Raw genomic sequence first — 25986 nt, 5'->3', positions numbered from 1 at the left:
CTCTGTGAAAGCAGCCAACAGAGTATGACACGCAGAGTCATAGCCTCTAAGGGTACTTTCCATTTTGGAAGCAGCTGAATGTGTCTGCTAAATGAGCCATTGGACATAGCCTGCGAATCTCCCTAATGGAGGGAAAAGCAGGTTCAGACTCAAGGAGCAGCACCTCACAGGTTACCAACTTGGGGTACCCCCACTATGCCTGGGTTCATTTGGTGAATGCCTCTCTGGTTTATCCAGTTGTAGGTCTCATATCCCATTGGGTTAGGACTCACGTTTTCATTGACTCAATTCTACAGTGGCCCATCTGGCCACCTGAGGTCTACGTTACTGCCATAGACCTCAATCAAGTCTGTTGGGGACATTAATTATTCACAGGACTTTTTAATACTATTGGAATGTTTAGGAAATCTCCAGACTTGTGAGCCAGACCTCCCCAAGGTAGAATCCAGAGAAGTATAATTCCCAGTCTTCCCTGGGTGGACCACAGGGAATCCAAGGGAGTCATGGGAACTGTTTCAGAAGTGAGCCACTGAGGAAGGAGGCTGCTTGTGGCATCCAGACCTGATTTGTTGATGAGAATGGAAGCAACACTATATACTCTGTATGCTTCGGAGATGGTGGTAATTGGGACAGCTAGTCCCCAGCATGAAAGATACATCACTGGGCTGGTTGAAAGATACATCACTGGGCTGGTTGTAGTAATAGTGGCAGCAGTTTCATCATCAGTTTGGGGTCGTAATACATGGCGTTAGATATCTTTTTTGGTGGCTCTAGCTTTCCATGAATTCTATAACCTGCCCTCTTTTTTTTTTTTTTTTAACAAATTCCTGATTTGTCAGCCAAAATTATCTGCTAGCGCTAAAACTTATGACTAATATAAAAGTGGGCACCACAGTTGTGACCATAAACAGAACTTCTAGGATTGGACACCCAGTCGGGCAGGGACTGATAGCCCTGACTATGCAGGAGGGTTAGGGGATGAGACTCCTGCAAGCAAGGGCACACTGCAGCCACCTGGGATGAAATCCTCTCTGTAAGCAAGAGATTTGAGTACCTGGTGGCCACGCCTATAGAACAATAGGAAGGACATGAAGTAGCAAAGACTACAGGGTAAGCTGTTTCCATTTCTAGGAATCCAAGATATCCAAGTTACCCTGATTCCACTTCGAGTTGCATGAAGATACTTTTGAGACCAATACTCAGCCCCGTTCTTGTACCGCTCCCTTGGGTTCCCAAAAGTCACAGGGTTTTATAGACTGTATTATTATAGGGTGATCAGTCCCTCCCCTTCCACTTCCTCTCCTTCGTGACCTCCTCTTTCATCAATTTACAGCCACCAGGAAAAAAAATGAGAAGACATTTATTGAGTCATCTACAGCAGTTTGACATCCTTAAAACCTGGACAAGGTTGTGAGCACAGCATTAATGGCAGCAGCAGTAGCAATGAGGTCTATGGGGCTCATCTTTATCATGGGAGATGAAACCCAGGCTGATCCAGTTCCCACAAAGGGGCCTGGAGTCACGTCTGGGATGCCAGGGGCTGCACGACTCCAACCCTGGCAGGCACAAAGCAACAGAACACAGACATCAGACAAGACACACATGACTGAGTGCAGACACGTTCCCAGACCTGGAGTTCAGGGAAAGGAGAAGGGATGGGCATATGGCCCACTGGAGAACTTTCCCACATCCTCGAAGGAACCCAAGAGGATAGCATGCAAATGCTCAAAACACCCACATGGTCCTCTGCCCATCCTAATCCCAAGTGCAAAAGGAATCAGTTGAAGATAAAGCTGAGACTGTGTCTACCAGAGCCCTCTGGCTTTCTCTTCATCCCCCAGTGCTGGTGGTTTTACAAATGGGGTAAAGGTAAACCCAGGAGGGCTCAATGCAGTAGATGAACAGCAAGGAGTCCCTTTCAGGGGTCTTCACCCCAGTAATGAGCCCAAACTTGGGGCATTTCTAAAGTTCTTTCACATGCAGAGGGTCTCTCGCTTCAATCTCATTCCTGGCCTGTGCAGCAGATGATTCAGTCACACTCATCCATTTCTCAGATTAGGGAGCAGAGGCCTGGAGAGGGTAATGCTGGCATCACAGAGCAGGTGGCAAAGCCCATCAGTTCTCCCTACACCAGGCTCCTTTGCTTCTCCTGCAGTCTGGAGCCCTAAACAGCTTTCTGTAGCCAGAGCCATTCTGCTGCACAAGGCGAAGTGTTTATTACATGTGGCTGCTTTGAGCGCCATGTTCTGGCTCATGTGCAGGGATGTGTATGTACTGGTGGGGCCATTTCCTCCTTCAGATTTATGCCTGGCCCACCTGTTTCCTCATCAATCCAAAGATGACATTTGATGGCAGATCTCCAAGTTTCTCCCAGTTCTAGTATTTTGTGTTTCCCCAAAGCCATAAGGGAATGAGTCAAGGTCAAATAGCAGTTCAGTGGCAAAGCGAGGAGAAGCCCAAGTCACCGCTCCTTGCTAGGGGCTCTTCCAGCTGGTTTCCATGCTGCCTGGGCTCAAGCAGTTCATATGATTCAGTGTTCACTACTTTCACTTTGGAGTGGCCATGAAAGGGATAAGGGTACTCAAAGAATTAAAAAGAGAGCCTCTTCCAGGAAGAGAAAGGGGCAGATCAAGGAGCCAGGGCCTTGGTATAAGAGCACAGATGCAGGTGTATTTCCAGCCTCAAGCCAGGCTGTGGCTCCCTGGCCTTATTTTCCCAAGGACCAGCTCACAGAAGATGGGGTTAGAGAAGGATAGACATGCCACGAATGGTCACAGGGTTCCCCCCTGAGACAGAGAATGTAGTTTGGCCCCAAGCATGATGGGAGTCATGAGGCTCACAGAGCTGGGGACCATGAGAAGACTGCTGAACCCCTAAATTCCACTTTCTGGTCCTTCACTGGCTCCATGGTAGCCTCAGCTTCCCTAACTTGTGCATCTCCTGACACTAACTTCCTGTCCCACACCTGGACAGTCATGACAGAGGGTGAGATTTCCTTATCCCAAGAGGAATTTCACCTCCCATGGGTGAGGTTTAAGATTGCATAGAACAAAAAAAACCCCTTCCCAGGAACAATCCTCAGCAGGCATAGAACCCAACAACCCTGCTCTGCTCTTCTCAAGCAGAACATTTCCCAGTTGTCTCCATCCCTCTTCGCACAGCAGGATTCCTTCTCTTTTGTGGGTCCACGCAATGATGCAGCCCTTACCTGGGGCCCATTCCAAGGAGATGGCTGGTACTTAGAATTCCAGGATGTGTTGGACTATGTAAAGATCATCTAGTCTTACTGCCCAGGCGACAGAGTTGAAAACAGAAGATCTGGGAGGGAGGGGTTTGACCCACTGCCTGTGACCCTAAACCAGAACCTTCTGGAACATTCAGAACACAGCAAGTACATCTTCTCACAAGACTGGCAAAAATCCATTCAAACAGAAAACAAACCAACAGGACCTGAAACCTCTAGGACTCCTGAGCCCAGGGCTCGGGAGCAGTGCAGTCCATGGGATTCAGGGCTGACTTGCTTTTGCTGTGTTACGATGATGTATCTATAAAGTCACAATTTATTCTTCCACAGTGACACAGCCTTGCTGGTGGGGGTGGTGACAAATGAATGGGGTCCATATGACTGCTCCTTGGTGGCTGCCACCCAGTCAGGGCAACCTGCCCAAGCCAGGTATTGAGCACTGGTGTGCACATCACGCCCAAGGCACCTATTCAAATGTCCATGACCTGAGCCTCCCCTCCATTCTACCAGCTTCCACTGTGGTGTCCAGATGGAAGGGAAAGGAGCCAGGTTTCTAAGGGAAAATAAACAGCATTCCTCCCTCACCTACACACACACCCCAAAACCTTAGATGATACACGTGATCATGCATGCCCTTTACCTGCCTTAGTTTTGAGTTGGAAAACTGCTGAACAGTACAGAGCCCAGAGAAGCATTAGAAGCCACCTCATTTCATGAATGGGGAAACTGAGGCCCAGAAGAGGGAGGATTGCATCCAGAGTCAAAGCAGTCTGAACCCAGCTGGGGCAGAATCTTGGTCTCTGAATCCCAGGCCATGGCTCCTTCCAAGCAACTCAGGATCTCCAGCAGTGACCCAAGTGCAAGATGACCAGAAGACATTTCTTGGGTAATACACCTGACTTCCCAAGCAGAGTGAGGGGATCAGGGGGTCTGGAACAGGGAGAAAGGACCACCGCACACCCCATAGCCAGTCCAAGTCAGTCAGTGTGCTGAGGAAAGTGGGGAGAGTTCCTTTCTCCCTCTGGCTTTGTCAAAGACCCAGGGACTGACTCCATTGCCAAGGACACAAGACATCTCTAAATTAGTGCCACTAGAGCCTTCTCCAGTCCCCTTGAAGGTGTCTCCAGAAACCAAGGGTCCCAAGGTTCCTTCCTCTTTATGAAACCAAGACAAAACACCACCACCCTCCACCCAAACTCCCAAGCATTTCAGAGCATGATCATGAAACCAGTCCACAAACACATAAACAGGAACAAGACCAAGAGCTGACATGGAATGAACTGGGGCACAAGGGCCAGAGCACTCTAGCACTTTCCTCAAGCTTCCCTGAACCTGGTTCTCCTCCATCTGAAATTACTGGGCGGTGGCTGTGCGATTTGCAGCTGGGGGGCCAGGATGGGCATCAGCTCCTCCCACCAGCAGCTTCTGCTAATGCATGTGTAGGCATGGTGTCCCCTCAAACACCCTAGCAGCCCACAGTGATCCAATGTCAAGGGCACACAGGGGGACGTGGTGCAGAGGTCTCAGAGTTCAGTAGTTGAGTTCAGGTCTGAAAACCTGGTGGCTGGGGGTCTTCATCACCCATGGAGGCAGGGGCTGGGGGAGCCTTGGGCCCAGGACTTGGGCACACGGAGGTGTGAGGTGCTCCAGGATTCGCTGACATCACAGGAAGGCGGCTGGTTTGACCTAGTCATGGCTTTGACTTAAGGGGAAGTAGGAAGGAGAGCTTAGGGACTCTGTGGTGGGTGTACTTGGGAGGCAGCTTCTCTGGGGCATCTACTGGAAATAGAAAGGGTAGAAGGGGAGCTACCAGATGAACCCTGCCTGTCTGGTATCAGGGTCCAAAAATGGAGAAAGTCTTCTTCCATGGGTCTCCCAAACTGTTCCACCTCCTTCCCAGGCATATGCACATTCTGGCTCTCAGCTCTTCTTGGATCAAATGAAAAGCACCAGAACTTTTCCTGACCCTCAACCCCCACCCCCAACTGAAGTCTCTGATTGAAAGACATGGAGTTGTCCCATGACCCTGGTACCCAGGGGTTGGGAACCTGGACATCAAGATGCCAGGTGAGTATCAGGGAGCCTTGGGGCTGGCCTGCACTGAAGGATCTGACCACCCCAGCTGGACCTCTGGTTGGCCTCAGGGACTGGGCTCAGACAGAAAAAGGTCCCACATTTGAAGTCAAAACTGAGGGGGCTGTTGGTGGGCATCACGCCAACCACTCCAGGCAGGGTCTCTTCAGCCTCAGCTCACAAAGCCTCATGCCTGGGCTCAGGCCATCACTGAGGCTGGCCAAGACGCAGTGCAATGGAGCTGGGCTGGCTGAAGTGAGTGGAGGAAGGGATGGGACAACTTTCCAAATTCAAGGAGTATTTACATGTCCAATCAGGGCCCAAAGGACCAGAGTGGGCAGGGCTAGTACCAAAACAGGAGGGACAATACCAGTCTGCGTCCTGCCTCCTCCTCCCCCCTTGGGGAGGAGCCAAGATGCCAGCCCAGGGCCTGCTCAAAGAGAGGGAAGAGGTGCTAATGTGCGCAGCCCCTGCCCGCAGCCCCAGCCCGTGTAGGAGGAGAGAAATCGGGGAGGGGTCTCAGGTGGCCAGGTTGTCAGCCGGGAGGCTGGACATGCGGAGTTGGGAGCTGCTCTTGCTCAGGATGGAGAGCTGGGTGCCCCCGTTCACTCCGCTGCTGGCCAGGGATGGGTGCCTGTGCTTGAAGTCCATGGTGAAGTAACGGTTCACCTTCCAGCTCCGCCATTTCCGCTTGATCTCTGCCTGCACCTGCAGGGAGCAACTGGGGCTGTTACCTCTGGGCGGACATCCTCTCCAGGCACCTGATCCTGCCCTGACCTCAGGCCTTCCCAGGCTGTCACTGCTACCTCCAGCACCCCTCCTGCTGGCCACTGCAGCCCTCCCCACTAGTCACTGCCTAGGGGAGGCCTTCGGACAACTTCCTATTATCTATGGGCCACTCTGAAAATAGCGGGATAGGTCTTTAACAAGCAGTCCCTCAGGGCACATGGATCAGCATAAGGATCCCCACTCTTGCTGACCATTCGCATTGAGCTGCACATAAGAATCACCCGGGGAGCTTTAGAAGTCCCACAGCCCAGACCACATGGACGATCATATCCCAATCACCAGGTAAGATACAGATGTTGTTAGCTTTTACAACATCCCAGGTGATTCCAGGGTGCAGTTATGGGTGGGAACCACTAAGTAGTCCACCTCTCTGGGCAAGCGCACCCCCACATAGCCCTTATTATGGTAAGTGGGGGGTCATGCCAAGTGAGCCTCAGCTTCCAACTGCCCTTGAGTCAAGTACCTCTGTACAGTGCATGAACTACAGGACTGGACGCAGCACCCTCTCCATGCCCAGCTGCCCTTCCACCGAAGGCTCCTGACAAGCTACACCTACTCCCACTTTCTGTTCTCCCAGTCACTTCCTGCAGGGCCCTCTCCGTCTCTCCTCATCTGTCCTAATCTGACCCTTGCTGTAAGTCATTCCAGGATCGCTGAGCCCAATCTTTGTGTTTCTCAGATGCAAACAGGGGAAGAGCCTGCTGAGGTCATGTTATGCAGTTAAGACCAGAGCACTGGTATAAAGCCTGTTGCCCCCTCGCCAAATCCATCCCACCCATCCAGCCCTGGCCCCAACCCAGCACCTCTGTTCTGGGTTCTCCTCAAGAGCATCACCCCAACAGGTTAGAGAGGGAGCCCCAAACCATAGGTCTGGAAATGGAGTATTACTGGAAGGTTCCAGGTCTCTCCCTGAGGTCACTTCCAAATCCTCACAGTCCTTGCTCTACCAGGGGACAGATTTGGGTGAAGCAGGGTGGCCTGCTGGGGGCAGCACTGAATGCTGGACAGCTCCTGGCAAGCAGCCCTGCCCATCGCAGCCTCTGACCTGAGGCACCCATTCCTGCACCCTGCCCTGCCGCACTGTCACCTCCTCCTCCCTGAGTTGCCTCTCACAGTGTACGTGCAGGAGCTCTGGGCTCAGCAGAGCTGCTGCCTTCTCTGGGTGGAGTTCTGTGCTCAGGCTGGGCCTCAGCTGCAAAGTGGGAAAGATCCTGGCCCAGGTGGAAGCTGTCAGGAGAACCGAGCAAGACATGACACTGGCAACTGTGTGACCAGCCCCTGCCCTAGGTCCTGGGAGCCTAGCAGAGCCCTTGTCAGGGAATCCACCCAGCTATCTGCTCCCCAGCAAGCCCACCTCCACTGCTGAGAAGCCAAGTGGCCAGGGTCTTACCTCCCCATTCAGAAAACAGTAGAGAACAGCCACCACGAAGCCCTGGGGAGAGAGGAAGAATGAACCTGAGAATGCCACGTACAGGGGTGTGTGGGAGGGGTGTGTGTCGGGGGGACATGACAACAGGAAGCAGAGAAATGCCAAGACCTGGATAGGGGGCCCCACCCCGGGATCTGGGATAGGACAGGATGTGTTCTGCTCAACCAAGATGAGCAGTCAGGAAGCCAAGTGGATGGTGGGCCAGTCCCCACCAGCACACCCTGGCTTTGAATCTCATGTGCCCTTGGTAGAATCTTTCCCATTGCCTTTTTATCATTTTTTTTTTTCAGGGAGTGGGGATTGAACTGAGGGATGTGCTACCAATGAGCAGCATCCCCAGCCCTTTTTTAGTTTTTATTTTGAGACAGGGTCTCACTGAGTTGCTTAGGGCCTTGCTAAGTTGCTGAGGCTGGCTTTGAACGTGCAGTCTTCCTGCTTCAGCCTCCTGAGTCCCTGGGATTACACACTCTTCCCTGCTTTATATAGGGAGCCTTTCCTGAATGTCCCAGAATGTTCTCTGGGCTCTCCAACTAGATGGCAGGCTCCTGCTCTCAGGAGCCCTCCAGGACACAATGGACGTGCGGTGTTCTCTTTAACTGTCACTCTCTCCCCACCCTCCTCCCAATACTCCTTATCATGGCGAAGCCAAACACTGTGTGAAGCAAGCCCTTGGCACAGAGCATGGGTTTAGCCATTCTACATGTATGCCAAACAAAGCAAGCACATTCTCCTGAATGCTGCAAACCAATGTCTTGCAATCCCTGCGCCCTAAGTTGTCATTTGAAGTTGTCACCGGAATGATGGCTGGAATACATCAGCAAGTAAAAGGATGGGAGCCCTGGGTTCTGATTCCTGGTTCTGAACTTTTTTGTCTAGGAAACTCTGTCCCAGTCTGAGCAGGTTCAGAAGCTGAATCAGGAAAAGTGGGCTTGAATGAGAATGGGAGATGCCAGTCCGATGTACAGAATATCGTTCTGACCATCAAGCTCAAATGCTAATTTAAGCAAAGAGCTGAGGGACAGACACTCTACCCCAGCACACCCCAGGGAGCCACCCCTCCCCTTATGGACCTACTGCTACTGCCTGCTCACACTAGGACCACGGCCCCATCCCTCCTCCCTCCGCACGTGGACTCATGACCCCACTGCTCCCTGCATCCCTGGCTCACTTGGGTATGCACCTATGTGCTTGTGTCCCTGCCCAGCTCACTCAGCTTCTGTGGCCAGATCCTGTGCTAGGGACCCCTGTGCCAGAGACCCTGGCATGAGTAAGACAGAACTTCAGCCCTCCAGGGGTACAGGGTCTAGAAGGTTGAAATCAGGATTTGAACACAGGGCTCTCAAAGCCATCTACCCTGCAGCCCAGGCTGAAGGACAGCTGTCATCTCAGATTGCCCAGTGTTGGCATGGCATAGGATACTCAGTCATAGTGATGCCCAGATATTGGTGTGTCTTCCTAGACCAATAGCCAGTGCTTTCACAGAGCGCTTCTATTCTAGTACTTATTTCAGAGACAGAAACACTGAGACCAGAAGGTGAGGTTAAAAGGGTTCCAGAACTATGCCTGGGTCTGGGGAGTTCTTCCGTCCACATGTGCCATGCCTTACCTGGAAGGAGCCCAGCCCCAGCTCAAACACCAGTCTTTCCCTCTTGCTGACGTTCTCTGGGGAGAAGGCGAATACAGTGTAGTGGATTCCAAACAGCGGGATGAGCAGCAGGGTGGACCGGGCCAGCCGTCTGTGGAGAGAAAGGAACACATCTGCTCCAGGGGCTGCCAAGTATTGAGACCAGAGCCACAGAGGACCCAGTTCCAGCCCCTGGCTCTCCCTCAGGTCTCTGTCCACAGATCTGCTCAGCATTGTATCAGTGTGAGGGACCTGGGAAAGAGGTAACTGACCAGTGACAAGGCTTCCGTGACTCCCTGAGCTTTGTGGGGGAGCTTAGTCTGTAAGACACCCAGTCAGTATCCTGCAGAGCCACTAAAAATGTACACACAATTCATAGGACCCCCTGAGTGACGTGTAAAACCCTTGGGGGTAAATAAAGTCAAAGCAAAACACAGGATGGGGACAAAGCATAGCTTCTCCTGTTCTGGAAGAAACTCTGTGCCCCAAGAGCTGCTCCTGAAGGTGACAGAGTTTCTGTGTTTCTGAGTCTGGGCTGAGCTGAGGACATTCTCAGAAAGCAATAGGAGTGCTGAACACAGGGAGAGAGGGCACTGGCTAGACCACAGAGGGATTCTAGAAAGGACCTACAGACTCTGGGCATAAACCATCTCTACCCAGGCAGGAGGAAGCTGCTGCCCAGGAAACTGGATAAAGGGAGAGGATGTTGGCTCCAAGGTGGGATAGGCAGGAGAGCCGCCAGGCTTCCTGTGGCCCACTCTCCCCAGGACTCCCAGCCCACCACTGGCTCCCAGGTCAAGAGTGGGGTGGTGCCCTGCTTCAGGGTGCAGGGGCTTAGAGACCCAGGATGAGTACACCAGGCAGCTGTGCTCTCTAGGGAGGGAATTCTCCCAGGGGCTCTCCCAGAGCAGGACCCCATCTCCACCTGCTCCAGCATACTGTCCCTGTGGGCCCCCCCCAAGAGTCCAGTCCTGCCCTGCAGATGTGATCTGCCCCTCAGCGGCACCCAGCATGGAGGGTCAGACCATGCTCTTCCCACGAGGCTGGTCCACAAAAGCGGACAGGAAGTTTAGGGGTGCCTGTTTGATTTGGGGCAATTGTACCGTCTGCCTCTCCGTCTTCCCCATCCCCGCCTCTCTGGGAAAGAATGTTCTATTGAATGCAGAGGCTCCGAATTTCTGGAAATTGAAACCATGAAATCTGAACAAGGTCTTGGTATCTTAGCTTCTGTAAGAAGGCAGGAGGGAGAAGAAAGGAAAGGAAGAGAACAAGACACACCAAGGGAGGAAGAGGAGGAGCCTGAGAAGACTTGCAGGAGGAGGAAGCTCAGCCCAGAAAGGAAGAGACCGAGGGAGTATGGGGCCCCCACCTACCTCCTTCCTGCCCACGGCCTGTTCTGCAGACCCTGAGGGGCCTTAAACCAGAGCAGGGCCAACCAGATCTGAGCAGTCCCTGCTGGGAGCCCAGATGCAGCCCTAGCAGCCTGTCCTTTCAGCCTTCCTCTTATCTGCCCACCTCTGACACAGGGTGGCTCCTTGTTTGTCTGTCATGTCCTATAGCAACCACATCTGGGCTTGGACCTCACGCCCAGAAATGCCTGCTCCATGAAGGAATCAACAGGCCACACAGGCACAGAGCCCAGAGTCCTTAAAACCAGACGTCTGGACACACGGGTGTTGCTCATCTCTGAGTGCCCGGGGCCTGGCACCAGAAGGCACCAGAGGCTGTCTGTAGACAGATTAAGAAGAGCAGAGGAAAGCAGCTGGAAATGCACATGGGGGGCCGCACTGGGGCTCCATGGTGGTCCTGCCTAACGGGCTTACTTTGAATGCCTGTTGAAGGAGCTCCGGAAGGGAAGCAGCCCTGACACAGGACCGGGGTGCCTGCCTCCCTCCCTCCTGCCTTCCCCTCCTGCAAACAGACAGTTTCCAGGAAATTGGCTTTGTCGTCTGAAAAGAGCCCTGAAAACCAAGATGTCAAACCTCTCCAGCATCAATGGTGGTATGAGATGGCTCGTTCGGAGTGGGAGAAAGAGCAACCTTTCATGCAGGGGCCAGGCCCTTCCCAGGCCCAGGACAGAAGTGGTAGCTGCACTGAGGGTATCCCATGGGACAGGCCATGGGTAGCTTCCCTCCCCAGCAACCCTGCAGCAGCCTCTGTAGGGTCAGGGTCTTCAGGCAGGGACCCACGTGGCGCCAGGGGACCTTTAGGCAGACAGGGCATTGAGGACAGCAGAGAAGACCTCTAAAGCCCAGTGCGGGGGGGGCGGGGGTCAGATCTTGTGGGCCGCTGACCTGCCTGGAGGCTCTGGAATGGGAACTTATGATGTGACCCTCACACTAGGGTCTGATTACCCAGAAAGACCGTGACACAGGGTGTAGGCCTCGGTCCTCCTGCCCTGAGGAGACTTCCATAGGCAGGAGAGTCCTAAAATGCCAAGAAGAACCTCCAGTGATTAGAGCTGTACAAATGGTGGGGGGCTACTGAGGAGGCAGTGGCACCCCCAGTCCATGCAGACATCCAAACTGAGGCTGACCGCTCAGAGTCAACCTAAGGCGTGATGCTGAGGACTCCCTGGGTTCAAATCCTCACCCTGACAATTACGTGGCCTCGAGTGAGTCACTTCCCCTCTCTGTGCTTCAGATTTCTCATCTCTAAAATGGGGAAAATACAAGGACCCACCTCATAGAGTGGTTGTGAAGACAAGTGACAAGTGACCAACATCAAGTGCTCTGAATCGGGGAGTGAGGGTCCCCTCCTGTGTGCAGGGGTTTGGCCCCTATGAACTCAAGTTCTAACCCTTAGAAATAATTCTGCAATTGCAAAGACTAAAGCCCAGAGAAGTGGGGGATTTGGGGAAGGTCAGACACGGGGCAGCAACAGAATCTGCAGAGCTTCCCCCTCAGCACCAGCCAAGCCTCAGGATGTTCCTACAATGGTCGCACCTCCATCCCCACACCCTGCCCTCCCACCTCAGGACCACAAGACTACAGAAAACTCACAAAACACTTGGACAGACGTCAACATGCAACAGCCGGGGATCAGGGTCAGGCTGGAGACACCAGGTGTCTCTCCATTCTCCAACCCGGCAAGACGTAAGCTCGAGGCAGCGGCGGCATGCGTCCCCCTCCCCTCCAAGACACCCGGCCACAGCCACGGCCACGCACACTTACAGAGTAATGGTGGACAGTTCTGACATCTTGCAAGAGTGCTGCTGAGCCCGCTGTGGCTTGCAGTAGCATTTCTGCACGCAGCTGCTGGGTGTGACAAGATTAGCACTTCTGTCAGCTGGGGGCACCGGGCAATGAAGAAACTGAGGAGGGACTTAAGGAGGGAGGGCAGAGGAACAGAAGGGGTGGAGGAGGGCCAAGACACTCATGAGGAGGAGAAGGAGGAAGCTGAGGGCCAAGACTCCGTCAGCTCTGGACAAAGAAATGCACATACATACGTGTAGGTATGTGCTTGGTTGCACACACACTTGTGAGCACTCACTGGGATCACTGACAGGCAGATGGTCTTAGAGGGAAGGTGTGTGTTCAGAAGGTGGGGACTGGGCTAGGCTGAGGCAGGGAGCCCAAGGCTGCCTCTAGGCTCAGCCCCAGGCTCAGCACACAGTCTGCTGGAGGTCACCCAGCGAGACAGACAGCTAGAAACTCACACCATGGGCCTCATAACATGCTCCCTGGTGTGGGCAGAGTAGTTCTGAGCTTGGCTATAAGTGTCACCTTAGGTGTCCCCTGGTCATCCCCTCTACCCCCTCTCTCCTCCAGCCTAGGCCTTCCTCTCAGTGTCAAGAGTACTATCTACAGAAGACCTAGGTCAGGCTGAAAGGACTGCTAATCAGTGTAGTATAGACCTGCACTGTCCACTCTGATCGTCACTACCCATATGTGACTAGTTGGATTAAACTCAATTAAAATCAAATCGAATTTAAAATCTACCTCCTCCATTGTCCTAGCCACATCCTAAGAGCTCAAGGGTCACATGTAGCCAGGGGTGACCATGCAGACAGCACAGACACCAGGTATTCCCCTTGCCGTGGAGAGGTCTCCTGGATGGTGCTGGACTAGACTTCTTAATGAGAATTCAGTGGGCAAGGGCTGAAGACTAAGAGAACAGCTTTTGGGCACTGCCCCATGTCCTACAGAAACAGGTGACTTTAAGAAGGTGGGCCCAGGACTGGGGATATAGCTCAGTTGGTAGAGTGCTTGCCTCACAAGCACAAGGCCCTGGGTTCAAACCCCAGCACCTCAAAAAAAAAAAAAAAAAAAAAAAGAAGGTGGGCCCAGGAACCAGTCTAGCTCTATGGCCTGCAGGGGGAGGCACAGGTCTCTGGGGACACTTCTCTCTCTTTCATTCCTTCCTGATGATGCCTGAGTGGGCACAAGCCATGGATGTTTGTTCTCCTTTCAGAGATGGGTCAACAGCTGTGTCCTCTCACACCACAGGAGTAGCTCCTTCAAAACCCTTCCCAGGTGCCACATTCATGGTCTTGAGACCCCTATACTAGCTGGTGAACTGATAATTTAGGAGTGGATCAGATGTCCATGAAGACAGATATTCAGGAGAGATTAGACCCTTTGCATTCACTGATATGCTCTTTTTGACTCCACCTCTTTGAGTGTAAGTCTGGACACCTGACATGTAGGGAAATGCCATTCTGCGGAGGCAAGAATGTCTATCATACGTTTCTGATGGATTATTACTCAGTCAGAAAGAAGAATGAAATTATGCCATTTGCTGGTTAATGGATGGAACTTGGAGACTGTCATGCTAAGCAAAATAAGCCAATCCCAAAAAACCAAAGATTGAATGTTCTCTCTGATATGTGGATGCTAACACACAATGGGTGCGGGGTAGAATAGGAGTTCACTGGATTAGACAAAGAGGAATGAGGGGAAGGAAGGGGGATGGGACTAGGAGAGACAGTAGAATGAATCTGACATAACTTTCCTACATTTACATATGCATACACAACCGGTATGACTCCACATCACGTACAACCACAAGAGTGGGATCCTAAATGGAATAAGTTATACTCCATGTATGTATGATATATCAAAATACACTCTACTATCATGTACAGCTAAAAATAACAAATAAAAATAAAGAATGTGTGTCATACACTTCAAAGGTGAGACCAACCCCAACCTGCCCACCTTTTGTGCCTCTCTGGGCTTGAGGTTCTCATTTTATAAATGGCCTCTTTCTCTTCCCACTACCTGTGAGTTGGGTACGGTGGGCCCATTTTGCAGAAGAGAAATGTGAGGTGTGTTTTGATGCTTTGCTACTGAAGGTGGTCCCCAGACCAGCAGCAACAGGACCCACTTGAGAACTTCTTAGAAATGCAGACTCTTGGGGCCACCCTGATCTGCTTCAACTCAGAATCTGCATTTTAACAAGAGCTCCCAGCTATTCATGTGTCTAAGTTTTTCATGTGACCTCAATGAATCTCAAAGGTCTCCATTACATATATACAAGAAGACAGATGCAAACAAGGATGTTTTTCTCAATAATCAAGAGGGTTTATTAGGGCATATAGGAATAGTAGCTATTCTATCCTTATCTTCCTTGCATGGACAGAAAGGCTGACCAGTCTCCCTTATGGCCAGTGGCCTCCAGCTAGGGTGGGCCACAGAAACCAAGGCCAGGAGCCAGAAACCTACCCACAGCGGCTGTGCCTGAACCAACGCCTTCACCCTGAATTCTAAGCTTAGGCCATTCTCCTTTGAGACCCCTCCTTCTTTAGTTCCAAAAGTGTCCCTGATCTTCCTGGATTCTAGATATTTCTACAGTAAGTGCAGCCTCCTGTGACTATTTGAAAGATTTTGAAAGTATGCTAAAGACTTTCGCGATGAGTTATCTGGGCCATGGGGTTCTGATGAGGGAAGAGGAGGGCAGATCCACAAGCAGCAAGGGGGACGGGGGTGGTGACACCAGGAGGTTTCTCAGGGGAAGTGGATCTCGAGAAAGAGGGTAAGAGGCCCCTCGCCCCAAACACTGCCCTTCCCCAGACCTTCAAGGGCTGTGCAAACAGACTCACTGAAAAGAAGCAAGAGGCTGGCCAGAGCAGGGGCGTGAGAAAGAAAGAGAAGGCAGAATCTCAGGACAATTAGTGAAAAGGGAAAAGGAATTTCATTAAAAGGAAGAGATAAGGCTAGGCAGACTGATGACATCAATTCCGAGTTGACCCCAGGGAGGATAAGAAACTCAGATGAGGGTGCTGGGCGGAGCTGCCTGGAGCGCAGCAGACGTCTGAATAGGAGGGCCGGAGACCCCTGCTGCAGGTACAGGACCCATTCTGCAAGTCAGGATCCCTTGGCTTTTAGACCAGACCCTGCCATGGCTTTGCTGTGTGCCTGCTGGAAGGTCGAAGCCATCCTGGGTCTCAGTATTCACATCTATCACCCAGGGATCCAGCAAAGGGTTTCTATGGTATCCAAACTCTAAGAGCATTTCAGTGACCTTTGTTCAGAGGGTTGACTGGACTGTGGCCCCAGAAAACACCCAGGATGCTAGACAGAGAACCTTTGCAGGCAGCACCCCATCTTCTTCACCTCTGTGATCCTAGGGATCAGTGTGGTGCTGGGCCCTTGGGGATCTCCAGAAAGTGGTGGTCTGAGCGAGATATAACTCTGTGGGTCTCTTCTGATGCTAAGGTGCTGTGTACACCAGCACTCTGCCCAGTCCAAAGGAAGTGCCCTCCAGCACACTGACCCCCAACTCCACAGATCTTGGAAGCTTTCCTGCCCACTACCATCTCCTCCCCCAAGAAAGGACAGGTCAAGCTCCCTGTTCTCTGTGCTCCCTGCCAGCATGGAGAGGTGCTAGATGGGATCAGGCACTCAAACTCAAAGCTTTGTTCAACCACTGATTTGTTGGGAGATCATAGGTTTTATCGGTTTCTTTCTTCCGGTGTCAGTTTCTGCATAGGCAAAATGAGGGTAACAGTGCCCTGCTGGCCAACCTCTAAAAGGAACTGTAAGGAGGGGCACTTCCAGGCAGAACAGGGGTGCTGTGGAGTGGAAGATGGAGCCCCACATGAACCGGAAGCCTCTGGATGTGGGCAAAGGTCCTGGACTGAGCTTCCTGACTGCACAGCTGCCTTGCCACAGCAGAATCTATGTTGGGAGGGGCACACTGTCTTCTCTGACGGGGCTGAGGAAGCCCCAAGAGGGATGCACATAAGCTTTCCCACCCCTACCCCACACCCAAGATGTAGCTTCCAGTGCCCTTCTTCAGTCTGGAGGCCACTGGGAATGCAGTCAGGCCATGCCAGGGGGGTTCTGAGGCTCTCCCTGTACAGTGGGTGTCTGCTTTGGAAACCTCACCCCTCCCTTTCTGGAACCAGGTAAACTCAGAGCTACAGCCAAAGGTAGGCTGATCCTGCCTGCGGAATACTCAGCACTAACTCCTGCTTGAGAGCAAGCCAACCATGGGCCCATGCTGAGCCCTGACCCAGGCCCTGACTCCATCCCTGGCCATTGCCAAACCCTGATCCCAGCCATTCATTCTACCAGAAGCATCAGGTAGGAGTGTGGATGGCTCAGCACCACCGGCCCCTGCAGGGGCCCCACAGTCCAACAGGTCCTTCTGAGGCTGGGTCAGGAGCGCCATCTTGGTCTACGGAGGACAAACCCTTATCATCTGAGCAGCTGGAACCAACCTACAGGAAAGGGAGTGAATGCTGGTCTGAGGGCACAGGCAGGGGGTCCTCTCGGGTTTTCTTGGGGACTCCCAGGTTTAAATTAGTTCTGGAAACAGAGGAAAAAACCAGAGAGCTGTTGTGGGCAGATATGAAGTGGTTTTACAGCCCAGCATATAATTCTGGTGCCCCAGAGGATCAGGCACAGCCCTGGAATCTCCCTCTCCCACCAAGCCCTGTCTTCTCCACCTCCCCCAAGCTTCTCCCCACCTCCCCATGCAATCACCTCCCCGCTCAGAGCCAGAACCTCTTCCACACCCTCTGGGCTGGGGACACTTTTACACAAGGTTGGAGCCCACCAGGAGCCTCTTCTTCCAGGAAACCTCATTGTATCTGCTTATTGGACACCACCTTCCCGTCTGCAGATCCTCGAGGACAGGAATGGCCTGGAGCAAGGAGCCTGCCTGCGCTGTAGATACAGCTTCACTCCTTCCCTGCAGAACTCATGACATTGCACTGGAAACTAATTCCCTCGGCTCTAAGATGGGAATTCTGTTTACCAATTGTTTACTTACCCACCAGATGTGCTGGGTGTTTGTGAGCATGAAATGTTGACTTGCACGGTCAACCTGCAAGTGCTTTAAAGTGCTCTGCAGTTCTTAGCAGCATAGTCACTGGTTTATTGCTCATGTTCATGGAAAGGGTGTCCTCCATCCTGGGAACACTCCACCACGTTGTTGAAGTCAATGGGATCAAAGTGATTCCCTGTCTAGCATCAGCCCGCCCACCTGGATCACAGCCCTCATCCCCCTGAGTTTTTCATCTGTGGGGCTTGCAACTAGCAGAGGTTTGGCTTTCTCTAAAAAAGGGATTTTTTCAGTTGGCAAGGAGATGCTTTTCACTATAGAAGAAAAGCAATGAGCTGTTTCTTCAAATGTCTTGGATTAACAATTAAGCCATGTATTAATTGCAGGTGGTTCTCACCCATGCATTTATGCTAGGACAGGACTCCATACCTTCTACTGTGTGGACAATTTGAGAAACCTTGGCCCATGCTTCTTTCCCATCAGACTCTGGGGGCTCTTGCTGTCTAGGCCCGGATGTTTGAGTCAGCAAAGAGTTCAGAGCATCCTTGCTTAGGCTGAACTGAACCTCTATGTGTATCCCTGCCCAGGCAGAATGAGGGGAAGCTGGAAGGAACCCCACCCCTGGCCCACAAAGAAGAGGTTCTAGAGGCCTTAGAAGAAGAAACAGATCCTACCAGGAAAGGTAAGAGATGAAATGGCTGAAGCTCATATGAGAATGAGGCTGACTTAGCTCCCGGCCTAGCTACCGCAGGCTTCTAATACCAGAGGTAACTGTGAGTGGGTGAACCAATGCCTAACCAAGCAGGAGAAACTAAGGCCACACGAGGATAAGCTTTCTAACACCACGGGGAGGTGAGGGGAGCAGCAGGGCCCTATTTTGTGACGCCTGAAATAAAGGTAGGAAGGATGTCTCCAGGGCAGGTTGGGTAGTGGCAAAGGGCTGGCCCCACCAGATTTTAAGGCTTATATCAATGAATAATTTTCTACTATGTAATATAGTCACATATAAGTAAAAGTTGGCAAAAACTTATAAAAACATGAAAAAAATTACAGAAAAAAAATTCTATTGGCAAAGAAAACATGGTGAACAACCCAAGCCGTGGGCTAGTCCCCAGCCCCCCGGGAAAGGGCTTCCCCAAGGGGAAATACCAGGGTGGACAGACACACAAGCCAAGAACAAGCTCCACCTCTTCCAGGAAGTTCCCAAGAAACCTTCAAGAAGGATCTGGGACTTGGCCCCGGAGAATCTCTCCCTCTGCCTCTTTCCAGGAGAATGCTGAGGTGCTGGGAGCCCTCTGCTGAGGTCTCTCTGCTTCCACTCTTTTTCCCCTGGCAGTGGTCAAGGCTGTGATCTAAGGCTGGGGTCTCTGGTGAAGGCAGTACTGGTAGGAGCCACAGCTCCTCCTAAACTGCTTGTTCCTGAAGGAACCAAGGGAACAACACTCTTGGCCTCCACTGAGTCCACCCGTCAACTGCAGGGGACCACTGACCTTTCTTTTCAGCATCAAACTGTACCCCCACCTCACAGCCCCAGCTGGTCATGCTCCATTCACAAAGGTCAGAGGTGGCAGATGCCGTATCTGATTTCACATAGGGCAAGGCTGGTAGAAAGGTCAAACAGTGCCAGCAGGAATATGCTCTTAGGGACATGACTATAAAAATAGTAGTAGGAAACCAAATGGCCATGAAAGTAGGAAAGTCTTGTGCTCAATGGAAAGAGCTACACTTGAACCCAATAAGCAGGACAGATATCCCTCTGCTCAGGAAGGAGGGAAGTGAGGAAGTAGGAGCAGGTAGATGCAGAGCAGAGCTGCCCTGAGGGAAGGCGAAGGAGAGAAAGAATCCCCCTTCCAACACCCAGGCCAATGAGAATGTCCACCTGTGTCACCATGGGCACTGAGCAATTTCTACATGTTGGACTACGGGTTGAGCCTACCAGGCAGTAGTGTATCCAATGATGCTCACAAGCTTCCCACAGAACCAGCATCCCCAAAGGAAACCCAGCTTCTGAACAACCAAGTCCCTAAGTACCCTAGGGAATCTGGTGTTTTCCACTTTAGCTTTTCTAGTGTCACACGGGCTCTGTCAGTCTCTTTTTCCTCTTATATGTAATGACATGCAAATTAGGAGCTCCTGGGTTGGCTGAAGTTTAGGAGGGCAACTATATTTTAAAGGTCATGTTTCAATCAGGAAGAAATTTTGCAAATGTCCATATGATGTACCCTATCAGCCAAGCCCAAGCCTTCTCCTGCTAGTGACTGAGTGTCAGGCCTGTGTGGCTGTTGGAAATGGCTGTGGTATCCACATGATGGTACTTACAAGTAGATGCTGGATTCGTTGCCTCCCATGTCTGGAGACTGCAGCTTCTGCACAAGGATGACAATGATGCCAATGAAAAGCACAAAGTTAACCTGAGGACCAAAGAAAAGGTAGACAGAAATTACTCTGGGCAAAACTTTGTTCACCCCTGCCTCTGTCCAGGCCTTTCCCCCACTAGTACCCTTCCCCAGCTAGTCCAGACCCCTACTAGACTTCTAATCCAAGATGGCGGCAGGAGAGCGCTAATGCATCTCCTTAATCCCCCACAGTACCAACTGAAATGAAGGAAAAGATATGAGAAACAGAATTCCATAAGAGTACTGGAAAATAGGAAAGAGTATCATAAGTAAGTCGAGAAAGTGAGCAATTTCTGGAAGAGAAAGAGAAACTAAGACCAGGGTGATGGAAAAGCTACAACTTAGAGAGAAGAGGCAACCGCAGAGGTGAGAGCTGTTCTCTGGAAAAATTCCAAGATGAGAGTCATGGAATATGAGGAATCTGTGAGGCAAGCCATAAGCCTTGCTAATTACAGGGCTGCCTGGGAACAGCAATAGCAGTATTTGCCTTCAGATAAAGATCTGGGACAAATGCTTTCTAAACAAAGTGGGAAGCTCTGTGTACGTGAGAAAGGAGGAGGAAGGAGAGCAAATAAATAGAATTGAGGTGCCAGAGGACTGCTCAGGGATGTCTTTGAGATATAGCCAAAGCAGCCTTGGAGGAAAAAACAGGGGGCCTGAAGTTAGTGTATTTAAAAAAAAAAAAATCATAGTTACTGAAAACGAATTAAGCATTCAAATCAAAAGCAAGGAAAAGATTATCACCAATTGAACTTATATAAGAAGGAATTTTATACAGGTAAAAGTCATAAGAGAAATTAGAAAAAATAGGAGATTTGATTGACAAAAATAACTTTCTGTTTTTGTCTTCTTCGTTTTTATAGATCAACTGGAATGATAAAGCACACACCATACTCTGTCCATCTTGTTCTCTGCTACATGCCTGCTGTCTAATCAGTGCCTGGAATTTGCTCAGCAAATATCTCTAACTACATGTGTTAGTCAACCCAAAAGGAGAAAATACAGTTAGACCAATTTAAAGGTGAGAAAGAGCATAAGGCAAGATGTGCAGAATATTTTAAATCATGAGAGAATACCAAATGAAATGAGGAAATAAAAATTAACAAACACAACCTAAAAAGAGATAGAAAATCTGAGTAATCATCTCAGAAGAAATTTAAAAAGTAGTCAAGGTGTATGCATTAAAAGGCTTTAGGCTCAGAAAATTTTTATGAACTTCTATGGAAGATGTAATTGACGTGCTACTTAGTTGTTTCAAAGCAAACAAAACCTCATAGATTATCTATGAGACTAACAAAATCCTGCTACAAAAGCCAGACAAGTACAGAAAACACTTGCTGGGCACACAGACACAGAAGACCACAGAACTTACAGAGAGCAAGGCAAAAGTTTAAATAAAATATTAACAGAATTTAATAGTGTATGAAATGATTAAATGAACAAACAGATCATGACCCACAGGTTTCAACCTAGGAATGCAAAAAAAAAAAAAATTAATGTTTGTTATAACAACAAATTATGACAAGCTTCCATTAACCCCCGTTAACTGGTGAATGGTTTGGTCACAGAAACATCAACAAAGGTAGGGGAAATACCGGAAATGATATCTTGCTCATAGAGGGCAATCTGATGTCTATGAAAATGTTAAATGCACACACCCTTTGTCCCAGAAATTCCACTCCTCGAGTTTTACTCTAAAGGCATATTCACATATGGTCAAAGAAAGGCACAAATATATATTCCTTGTTCATAATGAAGAAAGATTGGAATACTTTCAATGTCCATCACTGTGGGTATGATCACCTCAATGTCTCCAAAATGCATTTGATAAAATTCAACATCTATGCTTGAGATTTTAAAAATTCATGCTAAAAAAAGCCAGGATAACTCCAGTTCAGTGCAGGATAATTGCCAAAAGCTAGAGAAAACATCATCCTGTACAGAACAAGGAATAAGAGGGACACATACTGGAAAGGATGGACAAAACTATTTTCATTTGCAGATTATGTAATTTCTACCTAGAAAATCCACATGAACCAACAGAAAAGGCACAAGAACTGACAAAAGAGCTCAGAAATGTAACTAAGAAAAAAATGCACAAAAGACAATAGCTTCCCTACGTACCATCAGTAAACCCATCAGAAAGTAGAAAGAATGATTCCTAGATCAATAAAAGTTCAAACTGGAAAACGCCTTAGAGGTAAACAACAACAAAGAAGAAATCTAAAAACGTCCACCAAAATATCTCTATGTCAAAGACTGAATAGAATCATATCACACTCTTGGAGAGGAAGACTCCATTTTTTAAGAAAATGAATTCTCCAAATTAGCCTATAAATTCGATGTGATTCCTACACAGATCTCAAACAGACTTTTTAAATTTTATATTTTGCAACTTGTCAAGGATATTCAAAAGTCAACCTGAATATAAATGGGCGGGCTGGGGTTGTAGCTCAGTGGTAGAGTGCTTGCCTAGCACATGCGAAGTACTGGGTTCGATCCTCAGCACCACAGAAAAATAAATAAAATAAAGGTATTGTGTCCATCTACAACTAAAAAAAATTTTTTTTTAAAAAGAGTAAATGGGCAAGAAATTTTTGAAGAAAAACAGAATAAGGAAGGAGAAATCTGCATATCAAATACCAAAACATGCTGCAAGGTTTCAGTAATGAACAATAGGACATCTGCCTTGGGAATAAACAAAGAGATTAGTAGCATAAAAGTGAAAGTCTGGATCCAAAAATAACATTTCAATAAAAAGGATGCAATAAAAAGAATTGAGAACGTGGAATGTACATCCATTAGAAAGACAAAATTAAATATCATTTCAGACTAGACAAAAAATTAAATTTCAGCTGGATTAAAGGTGTACACATAACAGTACAATTCACAAAAATGTTACAAAACAATTAAGTATATTTTTATATTTTAGGTTAGGAAAGGACTCCTTAAACAAGAAATAGTAAAGACAAGAATTTATAAAGACAAAGCCTGAGGATTCCACTGCAGAGCAGTTATGCTGTCTTAGAAACACAACTCATATAACAAATGAAGGGTTATTGTCCTTCAAACAGTAAGAAATACAATTTAGATAGATAGGAATATGCAGAATGAAAAACAAATTATTATTAAATGTTCATAAAAATTGGCCAATTAACTAGCAATATGGAGAAACTTATGTTAGGTCAGTGAGTTTACCATTATCCTCCATAACAATGTGTAAAAACTTAGATGATTGATATTGTAAGTGCAGAAAATGACACAGGGAAATGAACCGCCCTTCCAGAGGAGGTGTGAATTAGTAAGGGGTTTTTGCAAAACAATTTGAGACCTGAAATTTTAGATGTACACCCTTTTTGACCCAATAATCCCACTTCTAGAGGTGTAGTCTAAAGAAATATTTACAAATGTTTAAAATTATGCACAAAAACTATTCCTGGTAGCATCTTTCATAATAAAAAACAAATGCAGTAAGACACATGTGCACCCCTAGGGGAACATAATTTGTGTGCCTGAATATAATGCAGCCACGGCAAAGATGGAGGCTAATTTGTGTGGTGACTCTTTTATGTCCCCTTCTTGTTCACGTGCCTTTCTGCCCAGGCCCTGTCTCTTCTCTTCCTCTTTGTTCCAAGGACACTCACCATGATCGAGCCAACCACAGGACCTTTGATCACCCACCACAGAGCTGTGCTGTCATTCATATCCCAGCAGCTGAAAGATAGTCAGAGAGAAAGGAGATCACGACCAGAGGTGAGTCCAGATGCCTGCAGGACACTGCCCTGGCTAGCTGAGGGTCTGGCTTTTACTCCCCTGCAGCTCCTGAAGAGGGATCAGCTAGAAGTCAAGTTCTGGTCATAGGAATACCTGTCTTTTGAGCCTTGCTCTTTCCCTCTGCATCCCTGTCAAGACAGGGATTGGAGCCAGAGAGCTGGGGTCACCAGTGGGCTCCTGGGAAAGGTCTCCCCTTCAGACCCAGAGCTCTTGAGGCCTAAGCTCACCATCAATGTTCTTCCTACCCTCCCCAAAAGGAACACAAACTCTCAGAGCTAGGCCCAGAGCAAAGAAGGTTCAGGAAACCTTGCCCATTCCCTTGCTGGGCTGCTGGCTGAGATGTGGCCCACCTGCATGGGGTCAGGGCTCAGGTGGCACCTGGGGCTGGGCTTCAGTCTGTGCCCGGCATTGGATGGTTGGTTGGGAAAGTTCCTGTGAAGTCGCTAGACACTGAGGACCCATCTGTAGGTGTCTATTCTTGCTCTGGCCCTGACTCTTGGGCACATACTCACCCTGTGTCATCAAAGTAGATCCTCAGGGTAGCCCACACGGTCACACACACAGTTGGGGTCCCTGGAGAACAAGAAAAAGAGGCCCATGACAGCAGGAGGGCCAGTATGTACAGTGTTCCCTCAGACATGGGGCTCCAAGAGGCCACCACACCTCTCACGCTTGGAGTTCTTGGGGACTCTTACAGTCCCTCACACCCAGGCTTCCTGGGAGGTCAACATCTCCCCCTGACCTCAGACCATCTTGTCTCTCAGGAGGACTCCTGGGCAGTACTTCTTCCTTAAACAGGGGGTTTCCCACAGGCAGGAAGAGAAAGATGGTTACTCAGCCTCGGGCAGGACCAAGGACACACCGGCTAGGAGGCCTGAGTGCGTCCAGGCCCAGTCGGGGACCTACCCCAGCCAATGATGGTGTACCAGTAGAAGTATCTCCTCTCAGGGAAGAAAGTCTCCACCAGCAGTGTGAAGAGGTACAGGCCCTCGATGAACAGCCAGAAGTAGTTGGACACAACACAGTAGTGGAAGAAAACCATGACGGCCTTGCATGCCACCTACAGGAAGAGCCACCAGGCAGAGCAAGTCACATTCCCTCTCCTGCCCCCATGTAAACCCCTGAAACCTAGGGGAGTCCGGAGGACCTTCGCTCCAGCATGCTGGGGCTCGAACATTCCCAGGATCTAGGACAGTCAACACTCCTGAATGGTGCTGAGATCTGTAGCATCCTATGATTCTAAGTCGAAAATGTCTGTACTGGCAGGAAAAGGACAGGCAGACACAGTCTACCAGGCTCATCTGCCCCCTCTGCAACTCCCCTCACAAGGAAGATGAACAGGAGGAAGCAGCCAGAGGGCCTCCACAGGGGGCTCCTGGCAAAATGGGACTTGGATCCCTCCCAGGTGGAGGGAATGCTCGCCCTGGCCCCAGACATCGCTTCTCACAGAAAATCTTCAAGTGTGCCCTCCCAGTCCAGGGCTGGACTCCAGACCATTCTTCCCACCTTGGCGTACTTGCAGATCACCTCCTCCAAATGCCCGGGGCACGAGGAGACATACGGAAAGACCCCTAGCCAATCAGCACTGGGGCTTTGGCACAGCTGGTTAAGTGGCCAGGGCCCACAGAAGCCCTCTTGGGACTCAATTTCCTCCAGAGACAGCTGACTTGAGGGAAGTCAATTGCTCTGAGGGACTAAAGATAATTTGGCTAGAAGTGACACCAGTGACATGTTGATTCCTGGGCTTCCATGTGAATGGGGGACAGTGCCTTCATTCCAGGAACCCGCTCGGCCTTCAAGGTCTCAGGCAGGGAGAGCAAGTCCCAGATGATGCGGGGAGGGGACTTCCTGGCAGCAGGGGCCTCCAAGCTCACTCACGGTGGAGATGAAGCAGTGGTTGCTGTCCTGCTCAGCATAGAGGATCCAGTCTTTGATGAAGACGGAAATCGCCCTCAGCATGAACGACACAAACAGGTTCATGTGAATGAAGTTTCGGGTGCAGTGCAGCTTCCTGCAGGGGCAGGCCAGGGGAGGAGAAGAGGACTTGACCCCAAGCAGGCAACCCCAAAGCACTTCACACCCTCCACTCTGGGCTCTGCCCTGGACCTGCTCCTGGTATTGTCTCAGCGGTATTGCCACCCAGGCTACCTGCTTCTTCCCACCTCTCTGATCCTGACTTCTAGGCCCTTAACACACGTCCGGGTTTCTCCTCCATATGACCTCTCTATCTAGGCCAGGAAGATGAAAGTGAGGAGTGCAGGCCTCTGGCCCAGCTTCTGCCTGACTGTGTGGCTCTGGTCAAGTCAGTTGCCCTCTCTGGGGCCAGGCTTCCCATCTGCTTCCAAGGGGCCTTCCAAGGCTGACATGTGGAAGGAGGGATTGGGAGGCACTACTCTCAGCAGAGGTGAGTTGTACGGGCTCCAAT

General features: G+C 50.0%; 1 protein-coding gene across 9 annotated transcripts in view; it reads right to left on the bottom strand.

Annotated features, from left to right (window-relative positions):
- Positions 1 to 1343: 1343 nt before the first annotated feature.
- Positions 1344 to 25986, bottom strand: part of ADCYAP1R1 (ADCYAP receptor type I) — a 56927-nt gene continuing 32284 nt past the window's right edge. For 4 of the 9 annotated variants that reach the window (XM_079152364.1, XM_079152363.1, XM_079152360.1 and 1 more), the window contains 9 exons: positions 25440 to 25572; positions 24468 to 24621; positions 24074 to 24134; positions 23432 to 23501; positions 19711 to 19802; positions 12333 to 12416; positions 9142 to 9271; positions 7497 to 7538; positions 1344 to 6025 (listed from right to left, as the gene is read on the bottom strand). In XM_079152364.1, the coding sequence (XP_079008490.1) occupies positions 5837 to 6025; positions 7497 to 7538; positions 9142 to 9271; positions 12333 to 12416; positions 19711 to 19802; positions 23432 to 23501; positions 24074 to 24134; positions 24468 to 24621; positions 25440 to 25572 (955 nt within the window). In that variant the 3' untranslated portion in view covers positions 1344 to 5836. Of the gene's footprint in view, positions 6026 to 7496; positions 7539 to 9141; positions 9272 to 12332; positions 12417 to 16829; positions 16914 to 19710; positions 19803 to 23431; positions 23502 to 24073; positions 24135 to 24467; positions 24622 to 25439; positions 25573 to 25986 lie in introns of all 9 variants that reach the window. The other 5 variants (XM_079152361.1, XM_079152366.1, XM_079152367.1 and 2 more) reach the window with 3 other exon arrangements.

The sequence above is a fragment of the Sciurus vulgaris genome, assembly GCF_902686455.1.
Source record: "Sciurus vulgaris genome assembly, chromosome: 8".
NCBI lineage: Eukaryota > Metazoa > Chordata > Mammalia > Rodentia > Sciuridae > Sciurus > Sciurus vulgaris.
Note: the sequence above shows the minus strand (reverse complement) of the source record. Positions and strands in the feature narration are given on the sequence as shown.